The following is an 18,724-nucleotide window of genomic DNA, read 5'->3' as shown; positions in this document are numbered from 1 at the left end:
CTGTTTTTAACCATTCTCTATATAGCCTTCTGCCTGGAATTTGTGATTCCAAGCAAAACACTCCCTGAAGCACGGTCCCAGGAATACACATGTGAGAAGCATGGTGCTGGATGAGGATGTACATGAGAATGAACTCTCCACGAGGGAAAGTCCTGCAGCCTTTCTGGTCTACTCTGTGATGGAATATTCCTCGGTGTACTTGCAGCCAGGGATGGAGTGCATGAGTCAAGCTCTAACCTAGGGCTCTCCTTTTCTCATGATGCTTGGGTGTCACCGGCTGCATAATTTCTAAGCTTATGATCCTCCCTGCCCTGCCACCATTGCTGGATATGCCTCCCCTCCTTCCTCAGTTTACTTGAGCCTTCTTTTTTCATGAATTCAGCTTCACCATTGGCCCCTCATGAAACTGTCAGTGAAGCCTAGTTTGATTCCAGGCTTGCTCTCCACAATGTGTCCGGAGGAGAACGTTAGAACTGTCCTTATTTTCGACTTTGATTCTTTTTCTGTCCTCTAAGCTCCCAGATGCACTGAAGATAAAGACATTGTCTACTTCATGGTGTTTCTCCCTTTAAAGGAAACCTTGATTCTATCCAGGGGCCTGCACCCACTGCGTACAGTACACAGGACTCAGGAACATCCCTTTCCATCTCAAGGAGAGGATCTGATTCTTCTGATAGTGTAAGTCAGTTTTTCTCAACTAGGAGTGAGCTTGCCTCACCAGAGGGCTTGGCAGCATCCAGGCACATAGTAACTTGTCACCATGTGTTTTCTACTGGCGTTTTATGGTGGACAAATGTTTCCTCAGTACCCCATTCATTCACTGTTCCAGTAAAGATTCAGTGGGTTCACATTTGAGGTTTGAGAGACTTTGTTTTCTGACTGGGAAAGGACCAGCAGGGACTTTGGTCTGATCAGTTACACTCCATGATGAGGAGAGAAACAAATGTTGAAGTTGGAAAGTTGGACTGTGGTCACTTTGAGGCTACAAATGGCCTTTAGTGTGTAAAAGAGTCATGTCATGATTCAAAAGGAAAGCAGGCCAACTGCACATTCTGCAGGGCGGACAGTAGTGAATAGGAGACAACAGTCAGGCCACCATGAAGTAGCTATTGCTAAAGCTCTTGGGTGAGGTGACCTGGTGTGAAGTCCTCCCTTACCCTTGAGTAGTTAATTCCATCCCTTCGAACCTAGAAGGGATTCAAGGATGATTCCTGAATGGTTATGTCATAACTGTTCTCTGAAACATAAAAGATGACTGGGCTATGGTTTTGAGCCAGGGTTCTTAAATACCTGTCACCTGATATCTCTGACTGCAATGATGAAAAATTAATATTTAATTAATCCAAAATTGCCCTGGTTTTCAAAAGACACCTTAGGGTAATTGTGTCCATGTAGAAGCAGTGTGTGTATGTGTGCATGTGCCTGTCCTGTGGTGTGTGTGTGTTTAGATAATTATTTATATTTTAGACACACACACACACACACACACACAGGTCCATGTGTGGGCCAGAAGTCATGAATAACTTTTCTTGGGAAGACACAAGATACACATGTTCCTTTACCCCGAAAGGCAACTCAGGACAGCGAAGTAATGATTGGACTGATCCAATCTGGTGGATTAATGAGTTCTTTTGGGGGTGACTAACAGGAGCAGGGATATTTCAAAGCAGCTATATTGCAGAAAACCCACACCAACATATCTCCCAAGTCAGGAAGGCTAATCCATGGAAGTCTTTGCACACACGGGAAGCAGCTTGCTGTCTCCAAGAACCTTCTTCCCCACGGCTTGGTAGGACAGAGTCTCTTCCCCCAGCCTTTGTTTAATGGTGCTATCAAACTGGGGAGGGAATGGGGGTCTCAAAACTTTCCCTTCCCTTAGAGGGAGGCGTACAAGTCATTTACCTCTTCAGTTTTATGAACCCCAACCTCCACCTCTAACATAAATGTTATAATTCAGAGGGAGTGGCTATGTGACAAGCCTTATATTCTATCTATCTATCTATCTATCTATCTATCTATCTATCATCTATTTATTTATTATCTATCAATCCATTTATTTATTTATTTATGTGGCTGAATAAATATTTTTATTTATTATTTGATATCTTGTACCTGATCATACTTACCTCCCATTCCTCCTGACACCCCTCCTCTGGGACCCACCCAACCCTTCCCCCCCCCCAAAAAAAGACAAAGTGGGGGAAGAAAAAAAAATCAGTACATTTTGTGTCGTTCGTATTCCCAGTGGAGCCTGGTCACATTCCTAGTGGCCAGCTTCACAAGGGAGGATGAGTCTTTCTACATCCACACCAGAAGCCATCAACTGAGGACAGCTCTGCCGTGGCCAGAGAGGAGCAGGGCCAGCCCTTTAGCACCCACACCATAGCCAGCTAGCATGGGGGAGGGTTGGGGCCAGTTCTTTATTGCCCATACCCACTGGGCCCCTTCCTCAACCATAGATGGTGGGCCAACTCTCCTATGCCCATGGATATCAACATGGCTTCAGGCAGCAGCCCAGACATCAGACATCCATATGCGCTTCAGTGGTGATACTGGCTTCCGATGTCAACATGGCCTCTGGACATATTAGCACCAACAACTCATGGCCCTCAGTGGCTGAATGGTCCTAAGGCCTCAACATAGCCTCAGGTGGCTACACAGGCCACTCACAACAACAGCATGATTACATGAGGCCAAAAGCCCAAGGACATCAACAGCACATATGTCCACACGGATCTCAGGCTTCATGTGGCCTGGAGCAGCAGCATGAACCACAGACCTCAACGTGGCCTCCGGTTGCATCACAGAACATGGTCCTACTTTGATAGGGTCCAATCCAGAAGGTGAACCTTTTCTTATCTCTGGCCTCTCACTGCCCAGAACCTGGGGGATCCCACAGTCACATGTTATGTTCTGGGGTTGAGTCTGCGTCTATGTAAGTTCCAGACTGTTGAACACCATCCCACAGATCCTACTTGGCAAAGATGGCGTGTCGACCTCAGCCTCTCTCACCATCTGTCACCATTGTGTCTCCAGTTTGGCCTCTCTCCATAGCCTGTGCACAGGGTTCTGTTCTTCTGTCTCACCTCTCCATCACATAGTTCATCAAAGTGTTACAAGCCACCCTGTTCCGTGAGACCCTTGAGGCAGGCGTGGGGGATCTTCCTTTCTGTTTATTTAATTTTGAGAGAAATCTCTCTCTCTCTCTCTGTCTCTCTCTGTCTCTCTGTCTCTCTCTCTCTCTCTCTCTCTCTCTCTCTCTCTCTCTCTCTCTCTCTCTCTCTCGAAGCCTGGCGCTCCCTTATTTAGCTAGAGTGCCTGACCAGGAGCTCTGGGAAAATTTGCTTGTCTCTGTTCCCCAGCATTGGGGCTGCATTCACAGGCTCTCCTGTCCTTTTCAGGGGTTCTAAGGATCTGAACTCAGGTCTTCATGTGTGTACAGCAAGGGCTGTGAAGACTGGAGCCACCACAGAGGTCCACGGAGAATTCGCTAGGGTTCATACTTTTTCTTTCCTTTTTATCCCCCCTTTTCACTTGTTTTAAGAATGAACTCAGGTCCTCAGGCTTGAACTCAAGACTGAACTTCTGACAAGTTGCTGGGATGAATTTTTGGTAATCTTTGGTTTGGTAGTGACTGGGGACCTGATGGTAAAGATCTTCTGTGAAATCCCTTTGACAAGCCTTTCAGGGGTTTGAACCAGACAACCCTGCTTTCCCCAGGGCCTCCTCTCCCACACCCAGACTATTGTGCTCCATACTTGCTTTCCAGAATTTTCTGACAGGAAAACATTGACCGTGAATACATCAGGGAAATTTGCTGAATTGCTTTTCTTATCTTTGTTCTTGGCCATCTACCCTTTCCACCACGTATTTCCCACTCTCTCCTCCCAAATGCTCCTGAGGGAAAAACAACAGTCGAAATTTTCAGTGGAGTCGGAGAACTTCTGGGCTTCCCAAGCATCCTACTCATGTCTTTATGAAAGGTACTTGTTGCTGGAGTTGCTTTTGTAGTTTGAAAAGCACTCCAGTCTTCCAATAAGCTCGTAGTTATTTTAGAATAGTGCTTGTAAACGATTACTTTTCAAGGTTTGCTATTTCTGTACCCAGTGCTTGACTCAAAAAATTAACATTCTATAAATACATGGCTTAAAATTGACTTTTGTAAATGTGTCGTCTCTTTGTTAAAATGGATAACATTGCTTTTAATGACTAGGGCTAAAATGTACATAGCAAATTTAGAAGACATTGGGGACCTTTATCTCTCCCCACCCCCATCTCCCCCATATTTCTCTCCCTGTCTCACACTTGGCAAGGCAATTTAATTAGGAACTAATCTTCACTATGAAACATCTGACAGTTACCATAGTATGATACCCTGCTGTCCTGGCAACACCACTAGTTGCAACATTTTTAGCTATTACATTGCTAGGAAAAGATCGATTTTTCTTACATGAATTTAAAAAAACAAAACAGATTTTTTTTCCTCCCGTATGAAACCCACAACTTAAGGAGAGTTGCTCTACAGGGGCTGATGATGAGAACTTTGAAATCCTTGGGGAGAAGAAAAGCTCTAAGGACGAGCATCTCCGGTTGCACCCACCAGGCAGCCCTCCTCTTGCAGTCTGTGCGCGCGCGTGACTGAAAGTGTCCGAGTGCGCGCGTGTGATTGTGCACGCGACCGTGCGCGTGTGCGTCCTCTTGCCCGCAGCCCCTGACCCCGCTGCGCCAACCTCCTGGATTCCAACCTCGGGCTTTCCCCGCGCTGGGGCGGTCGCCTCGGGGAGCCCGGACCAGTTAGGATGGGGGCCCCCGTGCGCGCTCCGATGCTGCCGTGGGCACCATTTTCTGCTGTGCTCAGGACAGGCACATAAAAGGGAAGGCGGCAAGGCCGTGGCTGTCCCGGTTCCCTCAGATGCCCCGGCCGCAGGTTTATTATTACAGTAGGGCTGCGCCGCCTCTCCTTGGCGGGCCGCCTCCGCGCCTGGCACGCCCCCAAACCACCGCCTCCGCCTCCTTATTTGTCTGCAAAGCCGCCGCGCGGCGAGGCGGAGATCCCGCCAGAGTGCGCGCAGAGCTCCCGGGGCTGCTCGGCGCGTTCCCATCCCCCACAACCCCCAGGGCCCGGTGCCCTACGGCGGCGACGGCGCGGGTGCGGGGGCCGGGGAGCGCGCGCGTGTTGGCCGCGCGCCCACGGGGCCGCGAGCCGCCGATTCCTGCCGAGTAAGCAGTCTGGCTCCGCGGTGGCAGCAAGGCTGGGGCGCTGGCCGCGCGCCAGCTCCATCAGAATTAGCTCATTGTTCACTAGTACACTAGCAGAAGAGAGGGGAGGAGGTGGGAGGAGATGGGGGGGAGGGGGGGAGAGAGAGAGAGAGAGAGAGAGAGAGAGAGAGAGAGAGAGAGAGAGAGAGAGAGAGAGGAGTTGAGATTGAGAGACTGATTTAAAGAGAGAAAGAGACACAAGACACACACACACTCTTGGAGAGAGCGCGCAAGGCAGGGAACCCTTCCCCTCCTTTTCGGAGGCAGCACTTCTTGGAAGTGAAGTGGGCTGGGGTTTTGTTTCCCTCCCCCCCCTCCGCCCTCCTCTCCCTCCACCCCTTTCCCCTCCCCCTCCCCCCTCAGCTGTCTTTCTAGCATGATGCCCTTTTTCATCCACATTTGTGTTTCAGGTGTAGAGAGCAGAGAGAGTGAACAGGGAGCGGGGCTTTTGTCTGTAAGTATATGCCATTCTCATCCCCAGCCGAGAGCGCTGCTTTCTCTTTTGTGTAGATTCCTTGCCTTTGCTCTTAGCTGGACCCTTCAACCTTGCAGAGTACATGCTTTCTCCCTCTAAATTTTAGAGCTAAAGCTGACACCTTGGAGAAATTATGTCATTTTGCTCCCGCTGCATTAATGCTGGGATTTAACAACCCCCTCTCCTTTGTTTAATGCACAAGTTGAAAGAAATGAATTCTTTTGTGAAGGGGTGGGGTTTTGCCTGCTGGTGTGGTTAATGTTCTTGCTCATTGTTGAGAGCTGTTTTGTTCCTTTGCATTAAATGCACTTTGGTGCATGCAAGCTTCCCCTCCCTTTATAAAATCCTTACACTTGATTACTCTTTCAGTGTTGCCGCTGCAGCAGCGGCCGTGGGTCTTTTCCTGTTTGAGCTCTTGTAACACTTTTTCCCCCCCTGCATTTTCTTATAAAGCAGTTGAACTTGGGGTGCGGGCGCATTAAAGATAAATGACTACTTTTTTTTTCTTGATACCGCTAATAACCTGATTTGCATTTGTGTTTCTATAACAACATTATAGGAAAACTCTTAAATGCCTCTGATACCGGTCTGGAGAACTTTTAGTTTTTCCATTCATCTTAATTTTTCCGTAACTTACATTAACAAAAGAGTTGTGTTCCAATGGAATAGAGGTGGAGCGGAAACCAGTGCTGCGTGTACATTAATGTTTATTTGCTTTGGGGAGAGGGCATAATGGTGTATATTCCTGACTTTCTCCCTTGTGTAGGTTTTTTTTTTTTTTTAAAACACGGAAGGTTATGTAATGCAGTGCCATTTCCAAAAATATCCACTCTGAGGCATTACACTACGGTGGAAGTCTGATTCTCGTTCTGTTGTCTTGATTGCAAATATACTGCCAGTAGTGTGTCTGAGAACAAAGAGCAGCCAGCAAACAATCTATTTTTATCACTTGGGTCTACTTTTAAGTTGCTAAGCCTTTTGAACTGCAATTTAAAGATGAACCAGACACTAAGAATAGCCCAGGAGTGCAGAGCCTGGTGTGCTAGGCATTCCTTTGTCCCCTATGTAAACCTGGAGACCACTTGGAAAGCCCCTTCAGGGAAATGTTTAGAATAATTTGCGCGGGACTTATCTTCTGCACACAGAGTGGGTATTTGTCTGTGACCTCTGAGGAGGCATTTTGCATTTGCTGACCTGTGGTGAAGCAATGTGTCTACTGTATTTAAACGTATTTTGCAGGTTGGTCTCCCTGGACTGAAGAAGGGGAGAATAGAAGCCCAAGACTATTAAGATTCTCAAAATGGTAAGGAACGGTCAACAGAGGGAAATTGTCAGCTAGCTTTTCAATTATTACATAGAGGTGTTAGCCTCTCACCTTCACAGGGACACTTTATTGTTTCCACCCCGTCTGACCTTTGGAAGGTTCTTTCTGTCTCCCACATGTAAGGGCTTTGCAGTAGAGCAGTCTGTGTGAGTTGCTTGTGGTGACTTAGAGCTATTGACTTGCAGTCATTTTGAATATAAAGCTAAAATTCTTGTCTCAGAGAAAGGCTGTATTTAACTCAAACAACAGGACCTATTCTGTTCTTTAGGAAGATTGACATGTTGTGACATGCATGGAGGGAGACCGGCAGGAGGGCTGGAACAAAGCAATGGCTTTTATATTGCAGGCTGCTAAAACTTAACCAAAAAACTGTGAGTCTGTGCCCAAGTCACAAGCTATAAGATGCTCTCCTTAGTATCAGTAGATGTCAAATTTTTAATGAAGACATTATGTATTGCTATTCAAATATATGTGCATTTTTTTGCTGACTAATAACTTTCTTTAAAAAGAGAAAATTCAGTTTCAGAGGGCAGGCCTAGTAACCTCTAAATTAAGAGGTAGCTATTTCTCCCAAGGAGTATACAGAGAGGGCAGTTAAATTTCTGATTAAATAGAGCAACATAGAAAATATACATTGAAAGCAGCGAAGTGCATGTGTTAAACTTCTGTGGGAAGGAAAGGACGAGTAGTTCTGAAGCCCCTCGCAGTGCAGCACACCTTCCTGAAGAGGCTGATGGCCCTCAGAGCACCCGAGTCTTACTTGACATGTCTGAATCCCTAATTCACTTCTTATTTTCTCTTTTTCATTTGTCTTCTAAATGAGGGTGGAATTTAATGAATTAAAATTGGATCTGATATACTTGATGTTTTCTGTGAGAACAACTGAGAATTAGCTTCCAAGGAGAAAGATGAATCAGAGGCAATTAAATGAGTTCAGATTGGCTTTCATTAAGAGTGAGCTTTGTAAATTTTTTTTTAACATATGCCTTGCCTGTCATTTCAACAAGTGGGTGTCAAGGCACCAAGCAAAGTAGGTTTTGCTTGGGCCGGCTTGCTAATGAATTAAAGAATCGGGGCAGAAAGACGAAAGAGGCGAGCATAAAATCAAACCAATCAACGGGCTCTTTGCAAACAGCTGCCTCCATATCACCTTTCCAGTTAAACGTTTGTGTAGAGCAATAAGGTAGTGGCGGAGTGTTCGGAGTGTACTTTATTTAGTTCTTTTCACTGGAGTGGGCACTCACTTTGCCTCTCTCTTAGAGCCCTGCTCACTTTGTATCACTCTAGCCACACCACAAAGGCTGTATATTGCAATGTATCAAGTGACAGTTTTAGTTAAACATAAATAGGACAGTTGAACCCTGCTAAACCTGGTCTTATACATCAAGGTCAAGGCAAAATACCAGGTTTCTGTAGTCGGGGGCGGAGCGTGCTTTGTGGATGAGAGGCGTGCCCGCCAAGCTGAGAGTGGAATCACTCAGAGGCTGAAAGGCAAAGACAAATTAATATTAAATGCTAATTTCCTTCTGTAGTCCATGGTATGTGGTGGCAGAATAGATGAACACAGTTTGTTTCTCTTGGGAGGATTTTTTTTTTACTCGGGAAACCAAAAATTCTCACAAGTTTTCGGGCTCCTTTCATCAAGACGAGAGGCCTCCCTGGCACCAGCCCATTGCCTGAAATAAAACCACCAGCAGTTATTGTCTGAGGGCGATTCCAAGTCACTTTCTAGCAATTCTCGTATCTGGAAAGTCCCCGTTCTTAAAAATCCTTGTGTAAAATAATGTAAAAGAGAAAAAGGTTCAAATAGATAGTTTTAAAGCCTGATACTAAAGATGTCTTAAACCTCTTTCTTTTAAGCAAAATGAAGTTAGTTTCTTTGATTAAAACTGGAACTACTTTGTAGAACTCTTTATCTAGTTTACTGAAAGATTTGACTCACATCCAGTAGCAATTACTTACGGGGAGCAGGGTGTTTAAATACTGACCATCTCTGGAATATACACGAGCCTGGCTTTCCCTTTAAACGCTCGTTTTCATCTACATAATGTAAAAATACTACGGAGATTCTAATTTCCATATTCTAAAAAGGTTCATTTCAAATACAAATTTACCATCGATTCAGTCCAATGTAAGATATTCACCAGTAAGCTCTAGAATTCTACAGGTTATGATTAAATCTCTTTTGACCATGTACATACCCTAAGTTTGTAGGGTGTCCTGTTAGCTTTTTTCAACTTAACCCATACTAGAGTAAGCTGGGAAGAAGGGACCCCGACTGAGGAATTGCCTCAATCTTATTGGCCTATGAACCTGTCTGTGGCTCAATGATTGATGTGGGAGGGCTCAGTCCACTGTGGGCGGAGCCAGCCCAGGCAGGTGGTCCAGCGAGCGAGCGGTGAGGAGCAATCTGTAAGCAGTGTTCTTCCATGGACTCTGCTTTAATTCCTGCCTTCAGGTTCCATTCTGAGCCTCTGCCCTGGCTCCCCTAGGGATGGACTCTATCATCTCGGTCAAGCTACTACCTTTTCATCCCCAGGATGCTTAGGATGTAGTGTTTATCACGGGGTCAGAAACCAAACTAGAACACAGGGTTTCACAGTAGTAATTTGAAGACATGGAAGGTTCATAGAGTGTCATTTGCATTATTAAAATAAATAGATAAATAAATGATATATATGACTATCTTCAGTTTTGTGGCCTATGGGCATAATCGCAGGGAGTACCAATAGCATGATTTTGCTGTTGGAGGCAAATACTGTTCAGAGTGCTAAGTTCTTAGTTCTAAGCATAGTTTTCTGCACCTTTATTAAGCACTGTTTTTATCAATGACTTGTTCTCCCGTTTTTCCAGTTTTCTAGCAAACATACCCTTCCCTTTACCGTTTGCAGTTTGTAGAGTTTGCATAGCTTTTTAATTACCACAAGTCTATAGGGGTCTTTGAATTTTTTTCTTTTCATTTAGCTCTTTGCTGGGTTTCGATCTCCAGATCCCTATTTTATGATGTGCTGCCAACTTGTCATTTTATTTTATAAGTATTTGACCTGTACATGACAACAAGGAGAAAGCGGTTCAGAACATATAGGTGATCCTATTGAAACTACTTTGAAAAACCAGATTTTTAATCCATTGCCAAAGTTAATGCCCTGTTTTTACCCTCCAGGTAGTAGGCCTGTCTCCCTGTGTGTGTATGTCATAACTCTCGGAGGTATAAGCAAAGACTTGGAATGTTTTAACGGGGGTCTGGGTACTGGGGCAATTTTAATTCTTTATGGTTGATACGTTAAAAAAGACCAGTTGACTCTATGGTACCTTTCAAAGCACTGTGCTTTCTGTGCATGCTATGGGGTTAGGAGCAAGCCCCCTTAATACTCCCCACATTAATTAACATAAACGTCCCTGGTTTAAGGAAATGGGAGGGCTGGGAAGGTTGGTTTTACTGGCAGCCCTTGTCAATGGGTTTGGATTGTAAATTGACTAGTTGTTGAGGTGACTTTCGGTGCTGCCTTGGAGGGTAATTTTATATGGTGCCATCTTGTGTTTCGCCAAGCCTTCCTGTGCCTTTGAAGGAGAGAATTGGGGATTGTTTGGGGAATTAGGACAGAAGAGATAATCAATCTATCTGGATTTAGCCCCAGTCCAGCTTCCTCTTGAGCTGTGTAGAGAGTCAGGTCGGAGATAGTACCCGAGGAAAAAAAAATCTTGGAATAAATAGCTATTCAAAGTGTGTTCCATTTTCCCACTGTGCACTTCTTAAAAAGTTAGGTATAGGTTAGATTATCATAAATATACAAAGGGGATTCACATCATTTGAAATCTTAAAATAAATTCCTCCAGAATTAGAAATACTTTGCAAAACTGAATGAGTAATTCCCAGATAAGAATTTTGAACATTTAAATATTTATTTACCTGGTCACTAAAAGCCCTGGTGTGCATGCCAGTGCCTTGGGCGGCCTGGAGGTGGCGCCAGTGATGCTGCAGGGCCGGCCAGGTCCTTGACCCTGTGCTGTCTCATTAGTGTTGTTGATGGCTGGGAAGCCATCTAAGACCTGATCCTCAGAGCTTCGGTGAAATGGAAGACCGACACAATTATCTGAATAATTATGCTTAAAGAAAAAACAAACCCTTGATTTCATCTGATTCATCTGGGTAATTCAAATGTTGCTGCCACAACGTAGGAGTGGATTTGTTTGCTTTATCTGTATCATTCTTGTGCTGTGCAAGAAAAGGCCAGGGATAAAGCAGTCTTATTAGCAATTCAGTCCAGATATACAAAGGGGAGAAGATTTCAAGCGCCTTTGGACTGTGTTATCTTGTCAGACGATAGGCGGCAAGATTCCAACTCCAAACTGCTCTTCTGGCTTGAACTACAAAACAGGTTAGCATTTGGGGTTACATTTATCCAAAATAGTTATTTTGCGACATTTTTATCTTTGGGAAAGTTTTAATAATATTTCATTTCATTAGTTAAAAAAAAAAAAAGAAAACTTCAGTGCTTCTGACGAGTACATGGTAAACATGGTCAGCCCTGTTAGTTTGGGACTTAAGCATTTAAATTTCTCTTCACTAAGTTCCCAGTACCAGTCAGCTCGTTACTGGCCGTGATATGATACAAACCAGCCCGATGACATAATTTGTTAGAAGTTCATAACCTTTTTCCTATTGCCCTGCTGATTATAGGCCTACAAAGGATTTATCTACTTCATAGATCATGCTTAGAAAATAGTATATAGTAAATATTTTGTGTGTACACACTAATGTCTATTAAGTTGGCTTTTTTTTTAATTTAGCACTAATCTGTTGCCACGATTAGTTTTGGTGACGTAGATGTAATCTGTATCATTAACCTCTCCTCAAGTGCCTTGACCCTGAAATGAGTGTAACGTTCACTTTCACACATGACACACAATGACACACAATGACACACAATGACATTACTTATAAAAGAGCAAGAAACAGGTTAAACCATAAAGTGTAGCATTCGCCCATTAGAGTAGCCTGGACTGCTGGGGTCCCCAGGGCTCAGAGCCATGTCCTGAGTAGGCAACGAGGAGCCTGCACTCTGGGTTTGATCCATCCATGGTACCCAAAGCTCACAGCAGCTGGTCCCACAGCCATTCAAAACCCCTCCTGAATCCAGGAGGTGCTTCCCTACCAGCCCCTCGACTTTAACACTCACTTCTTTTTAGTATAATCTGAGTCGTTGGTCCCAAGGACACAAAGACAGCATGCCTGAACACACAGGAATAAGAAGAGTTAGCAGCAGGAATATGCATCTTTCGCCTGTGAACGGATCATTTTCAACTCAGCATAGTTCTTTACAGTGCAGAAGACACACACCTGGCCCCTGACCTCAGCGCATGCGTATTTTAGTTGTAGAAGGAAGGAAACAAACACTGCTTTCCTCCATAATCCAGGGCTCTATGTAAGATCCAGAAAGGGGACACAAAGGAAGGGGGTTGGTAATGCTGGAAGCCTTTCTCGTTAATGAAATAAAAATTAATCTAGAGCTAGAAATAGCAGGTCTACAGCATGCATGCCTCCTCTAACTACCCATGCTGACTGCACCAGTCATCCTGAGTGTAGTGTAAGAACCCCAGCATAGCATTTCAGGAAGACTTGCACAATTGACTGGCATTAGCACAAAGCCCAAACCCTGCAAGTGAACTCTTTTCTCCTTGATAGGGAGTAATATGCCTTGTTACCTTCTCTATCCCCGAGTCTTGAAACTAATCTTTAATAAGCATTGGGTGCATGAAGAATTAAGAATACTTAGAGAAGGCAGAAGAGAATTCCAGATGGAAATAATATATCAGAAATTCATGCTTTCAATGGTGCTTGGTTCCTGTCATGGGGCTCTGTGCTAACAAGGGTGAGCTTCAAAAGTCAGACCTGGAAGTCAAGGGCTTGATTTGCTAAGCAATAAGAAGCCACAGAGCAGACGTCTTCCAGATGGCTGAGTGTTGTAGCTCAGGTTACCAAACTATCTCAGGTTCTTTGCCTTCTGATTGAGCAGAGCGGGTTTCCTACTCACTGTAGTCTCTGGTTAAAGGCACAGCTGTCTTGACTGCTCCCCTACTGTCCTTGGACCAAGGGTTACACAGTGGGGAAAGGGAGGCCCTGCCCAGGCACCCGGAAGGGAAAGGGAGGCTGCCTGCCACACTTCTCAAGGTAGTGTCAGCCCTTCTTTGTGGCAGTACTGTCCACTGAGACAGGAGCCTCCTGCTGGGCCTGATGCCTGAAATGGGACACCGTGTTCCGTCTCCGTAGGCAGACTGGGTGCAGGTTCGCGCTGACCACATGTGTTAGGGATTCAGCTACTCGTCTCTGTCAGGTCTTCCTGACTAACTGGACATACTTCAAACGGGAACTCCGAGTAGCATCTCAATAATGTTCACGTATTAATAGTTGTGAGTATCTGAGGGAAATCTTCTCATGTGATTCACAAAAGTTGAGGAAAGCCAAGTCTGCCTATGGGGGACTTTTTGGGTCTCACTCTGGGAGGTGTTAGCTTCAAGATCTCCTTGTGAAGAGTCAGGATCTGCACCCATAGCCTCCATAGGTGAGTTTGGCCCATCCCTGAGCTTTTCAGGGAGGGAGACATAGGTCAACACTGTAGTCCTGTCTTGTGACTTGAGCCCCTTTCTGAGCTTTTCAGCAAGGGCAACATAGGTAAGCATTGGCCTGGAACAGTTTATCTGCCCTCTGTCTTTTTTTTTTTTTCTGTTCAAATATGTTTCTTTTTTCAGCTCATGGTTTTAGATCTTCTTAAATTTAATTTCTGAGGTGAAACCAGTTTGCCTGGAACCACAATCCTTTATCTGTAGCAATGAAAGTGGTCAGCCTAGGTCACTGGTTATTCTCGATGTGTCCCAGGCTTCCTTCTGTGTCTTTGCTTGCATGGTCCGTGAGGAATGCACTCCTGACACAATAAAGGTGTTCTCACACTGAGAATGATCCCTGTGAAGGAATCCATAAAACCCCCAGCCTGGCAGGAATAACCTCAAGAACCTTGTAATGTATCTGCCTAGCACCAGCCATTACCATACATACCAGTGAACGTTTTCCTGACCCGCTAGGCTTGCAACCTTAAAATACTGACTGACCATAGAAACCTGCGTTTCTTGGTAGCAGTAAGGCTGTGATGTCTTGCCCCACTCCCTTTCCTCCGTGGGTAGGGTGGTGAACTCAGAGATGGGAAAGTTTCATCACTCAGAACTTTTGAATGGGTAGCAAACTAATTTGGCGTTCCCATTACACAGCATAGAAACAACCCCCAACCTTCGTTAACATGTTCTAATGGGACCTTGGAATAGAGCCTGCGTCCATATATAAGCCAGGATGCTGTCCCTGCTCATGTCTAACTAGGGTCTGGCACATCCCCAGTGATCAATAAGTGCTCCAATGTTTGTGGAATAAATAAGTGAGCGGTCATAGATACACGACAGCCTGTCATTTCTGGCCACAGCCAGGTGGCCTACTTCAGAATTTATAACCTTGAACAGCCTGTCCCTGTGCAGAGCTCCAGTATCTCAGATTATCAATCCTGTGGTCCAGGAAGTAGATGGGTCTAGACAGATGATGTGCTCATCGATGCAAGGCCTCTAGCACGAACATTTCGCAGTGTTAGGGAGGCGAAGGGAACAGTTCAGTCAGATCAAACCATCCTAGAAGCACAGCTCTTAAATTCTGTGCTCTCCTCTTTTACACCGCTTTAAGCAGAAGTGCTCACACATTAGCTCAGGATGCTCGGTTTGTATGATTTGCCATTTTCAGGGAGAGTCCCAGGCCTCATCTGGGGTTCTGGCTGTGGAGTACCATTATGCACGCAGTTAGTAGTGGTGTGTCTCCGGCAGCCAGCAGGGATCGCCTCTCAGTACTCTAATGGAGGTACTTATGGTGGAGCAGATGATGTGCTGGCTTCACAAGGTGATGGAATCTCCCAGAACAGAATCATGGCTGCCAGTTTGCCCTCGGGTGTTAGGAGCATACAGACAGAAGCATTCAGAAGCCCTGATTTCAGAGTGCTCAGTGGCTTGGTGGCCATCCCTCCTTTCACGGAGGACAAAGTAAGAATAACTTGAACTCAAGATAATGCAAACAATATAAGGGAGTATGGCTGAAGAAAGGAAGCTCTGTTTGATCCTTTTTGGCTGAAATTGAGAGTTCGGGACTCTGGAAAAAGGGGTGGGGAACAAGAGCCAAGTAGGTGGTGCCAGTGGACTTACGGAATCAGCCGCACCGATAGGGAGTTAAAACAGAGGAGTTTCAGAATGTGCACAGAGGGGCTGCTGTGCCTGACCAGCCCTTCAGCTCCCGCACTCAGATCTCCATCACACACAGCCATCCTTTGATTACTGGGGCAGGTAACAGCCTTCCTGGTGGAGCTAGGTTTGATTCAGTTCCAGCAGGGAAAAATACCACAGGCCAAGCAGGGAGAATTTTACAAAAGTTGTTTTGTTCAATACAGGCCCAGGCATTTTGAGGACAGTCTTATTGGATGAAGTTGGTGTCTAACACAGGAAACCATCTTTGGACAGGAAAGGGATTAGGAAGCAAAGACACTTCTTCTTGGACATTCTAGCCATGAAGGAAAAACCACCATCAGTAGTTAGATGGATAAGACATGCTAAGGTAGCTGCATACACGGCCCCATAAGGGTTTGGTACTAAGTACTATGTACTCCCTCCGCAGGAGAGTTTCATATCCTCTACTAGGTCATCCTCTTAAAAGTTACCCTAAGGCTCACTGGGACCATAGTCTGAAGATTTGCCAGGCACTTTGCGCAGTGTAGCATATCAGCAATTGGCAGCACAATGGTGGGACGTCACTCCAGTGCCTTGTAGGGACGTGGTTAAACCAGCTGAAAAAGTGAACACTGTACAAGGTATCCAGCCATGCCTCACGGTCCTGCGGCATCAGAGGGTCTCGGGTGTTCATGATTAAGATAGTGAGAACTTGAACAGATGAATGCTATTAACTAGATCACCGCTTTCCTGAGGAGACTTTCTTTGATTAGCTTGTGGAGAGAGGGGGGGGGGAGACAGAGAAAGAGAGAAAGAGACAGAGAGAGACAGAGGGAGAGACAGAGAGAGGGGGGGACAGAGAAAGAGAGACAGAGACAGAGGGAGAGACAGAGAGAGAGGGGGGACAGAGAAAGAGAGACAGAGACAGAGAGAGACAGAGACAGAGAGAGGGGGGGACAGAGAAAGAGAGACAGAGACAGAGAGAGACAGAGACAGAGAGAGGGGGGACAGAGAAAGAGAGAGGGGGGGACAGAGAAAGAGAGACAGAGAGAGACAGAGAGAGAGGGGGGGGACAGAGAAAGAGAGACAGAGACAGAGAGAGAGGGGGGGCAGAGAAAGAGAGAGAGGGGGGACAGAGACAGAGAGACAGAGAGAGAGAGAGAGCACTCACAGGCGCATGCACACGCACTCACTCGAGTGCATACTTAGAGGCTGCAGATTGATGTCCACCGTCTTCCTCCATTGCTCTCACATCTTCTTTTGCATATCAAGATCCCTTGTTAAAACTGGCACTTAGGATTTCCGAGAGCCTGAGCAGCCCTTGGATCCCCCTGTCCCAGTCCAGCACTGAGGTGACAGACGTGAGCTGCCACACCCAGCTCTTATGTGAGCACTGGGAATACAAACTGGTCGAAGCACTTTTCCCACGGAAACATTTCCTCAGCACCTGCACCCCTCAAAGCATTTTGGAAAATTGTGTTTGCTTCTTAGATGATCTCAGTCCAAATCAATGGGACATTACTTATTGATGAAAGTGTGCTTCCTCGTTCTACAAAGATTACCGAGTGCCTACTACCTCACAGAAAGGAAGGACATTGTGCATATTTTTTCACGAATTGATTAGACAATTGAACTTAACCAGTTAGTCAATACAGAATCAAACTGTCTCCTTGTACCTCCTCTAAGCCCTTCTAGTCTTACATTTTTAGTTCTTGATTGTCTGGATTTGATTTTTCCAAAGCCCAAATGGTCAGAACCAGACCGACTCTTGAACTCTGCTCTCTCGTAGAGTTGGATTTAACGTCACGTCGTCCAGGGCCTTGGCCTGACAGTTTGCTCAGTTCTTCACAGAAGAATCTTAAAGTATTCCAGTCTCGTTACTATGGCCTGGGAGCCAGGTCTCCACATCTTTCCATTCAACGTTACTAAGTCTCTTCCTAAACCCCTCTTTTCTGAGGACTATGTTTTTAAACTTTAATTGTGTTTTATGAGGTTTGGTTGTCTACCTGTCACAATCGATCCAATCAGAGGTTCAATTAAGTTCATTCTTTGGCCTCCTGGAAGCAACTTACTTGACAGTGCACATTTGTGCTAAAGTCACTGGCTGGTCCTCTCCTAGAACGTTGACGTTGGTTGAATAGCGTCTTCTGTGTGATCTGAAGATGAACTAGGTCACACTTCATTTCATGCTGGTTGGTGTCTTTCTGCCATGAAGACCTCGTAATTAGCCTGCTAACTTCTCCACCTTTCCATCAGCCTGTCTTTAGAACTGCATGGATTTCTACCACATTAATTCAAAGTTTCCAAATTAAGTCATGCTAAATCTATTTTCCTTCAGAATTTCCGATCTCTACTAGCTTGCTCACTGCCTTTCTGCTCTAATTGGTGTTATTTTCTTTCTTTTTAGTCACGGTCACATTGTATTTTATGCAATGCATGGTTCGTCTGCACACGTCATTGCTAAAGACAAGATTCTAATTCTCTTAACTTAGCAGTTTGTTGTAAAGTTGACTAGAAATTTGAAAAGCAAAGCTATGGTGAAGGAGATTCCAAATGCCTTCCATGAGAGAGACCAAAGTGCAGGAGTAGAACCACTTTCGCAGGCTCTCGGAGGAGGAGCTGTTAGAGAATTCATTTAGTTGTCATATTGAAACAATGTAGTTTCTCAGCAAATGATCTGGGAGTTTCCTGTAGCGATTGCTGATACATTTATGTTGTGTTGAATGTTTCCTTCCAGAGAAATTTTGAGACAAGTGGCATGGCGAGGAGGACAGACATTGAGAGTGAGAGTAAGAGTAAGAATGAGAGAGAGTGTGTGTGAGAGAGAGAGAGAGTGAGAGAGACAGGGACAGAGAGACACAGACAGAGATAGTCAGAGACAGAGAGACAGAGATAGTGAGAGAAGAAAACCGAGACTGCCAGTGTTTTTAGGTTAGGTCCAGAAGCATTTGAAGTTTTAAGTTAGCCATGTTGAAGATTCTGCTCATACAATAGATTTCCACAGCAACAGTAGTAACACTTGGGCACCGTGGAACAAATCCTATATCCTCAAAGACTGCTTCCCCCTCCCCCTTTAAGGTAAGTTCTATTTGAAGGAGTGGCTATTACTGGAAATAGGTTTTAGAATAACAGATAATTTGAGAAAATTACTTTGACAGTGGATATCAGAAACCTAAAATTCATATTCAGGGCACTCAGAGCGGGTGCCAGCACCCTTGGGGGTGAAAGTGGGCCTCAGCTCTCAAAAGGGCTTTGGGGGAGACTCTCCAGGCAGTTCCAGAGAGAAGCGCACTGTCAGCCCTGACGGGTGGGACTGTGAAGACGGAGCACTCTGCTTTCTCCATGTCTTGGCTGTGTGGCCCTGGAACAGATCCAGACTTTTCCTCAGTGTTTGCATCTACATGAGTTAAGTGGAAGGA

The 18,724-nt window shown here is 45.3% G+C and overlaps 1 protein-coding gene across 4 annotated transcripts in view; it reads left to right on the top strand.

Moving 5' to 3' along the window:
* Positions 1-5,042: 5,042 nt before the first annotated feature.
* Nrep (neuronal regeneration related protein) overlaps positions 5,043-18,724 on the top strand; it is a 29,800-nt gene continuing 16,118 nt past the window's right edge. The window contains 3 exon segments of one of the 4 annotated variants that reach the window (NM_001419560.1): positions 5,043-5,220; positions 5,670-5,713; positions 6,974-7,037. In NM_001419560.1, coding sequence (NP_001406489.1) covers positions 7,035-7,037 — 3 coding nt within the window. In that variant the 5' untranslated portion in view covers positions 5,043-5,220; positions 5,670-5,713; positions 6,974-7,034. 4 annotated transcript variants of the gene reach the window in all.

Source organism: Rattus norvegicus, chromosome 18 (genome assembly GCF_021556685.1).
Source record: "Rattus norvegicus strain SHRSP/BbbUtx chromosome 18, alternate assembly SHRSP_T2T, whole genome shotgun sequence".
Lineage (NCBI taxonomy): Eukaryota > Metazoa > Chordata > Mammalia > Rodentia > Muridae > Rattus > Rattus norvegicus.
The sequence above is the reverse complement of the archived record's forward strand: the minus strand, read 5'-3'. Positions and strand labels throughout refer to the sequence as shown.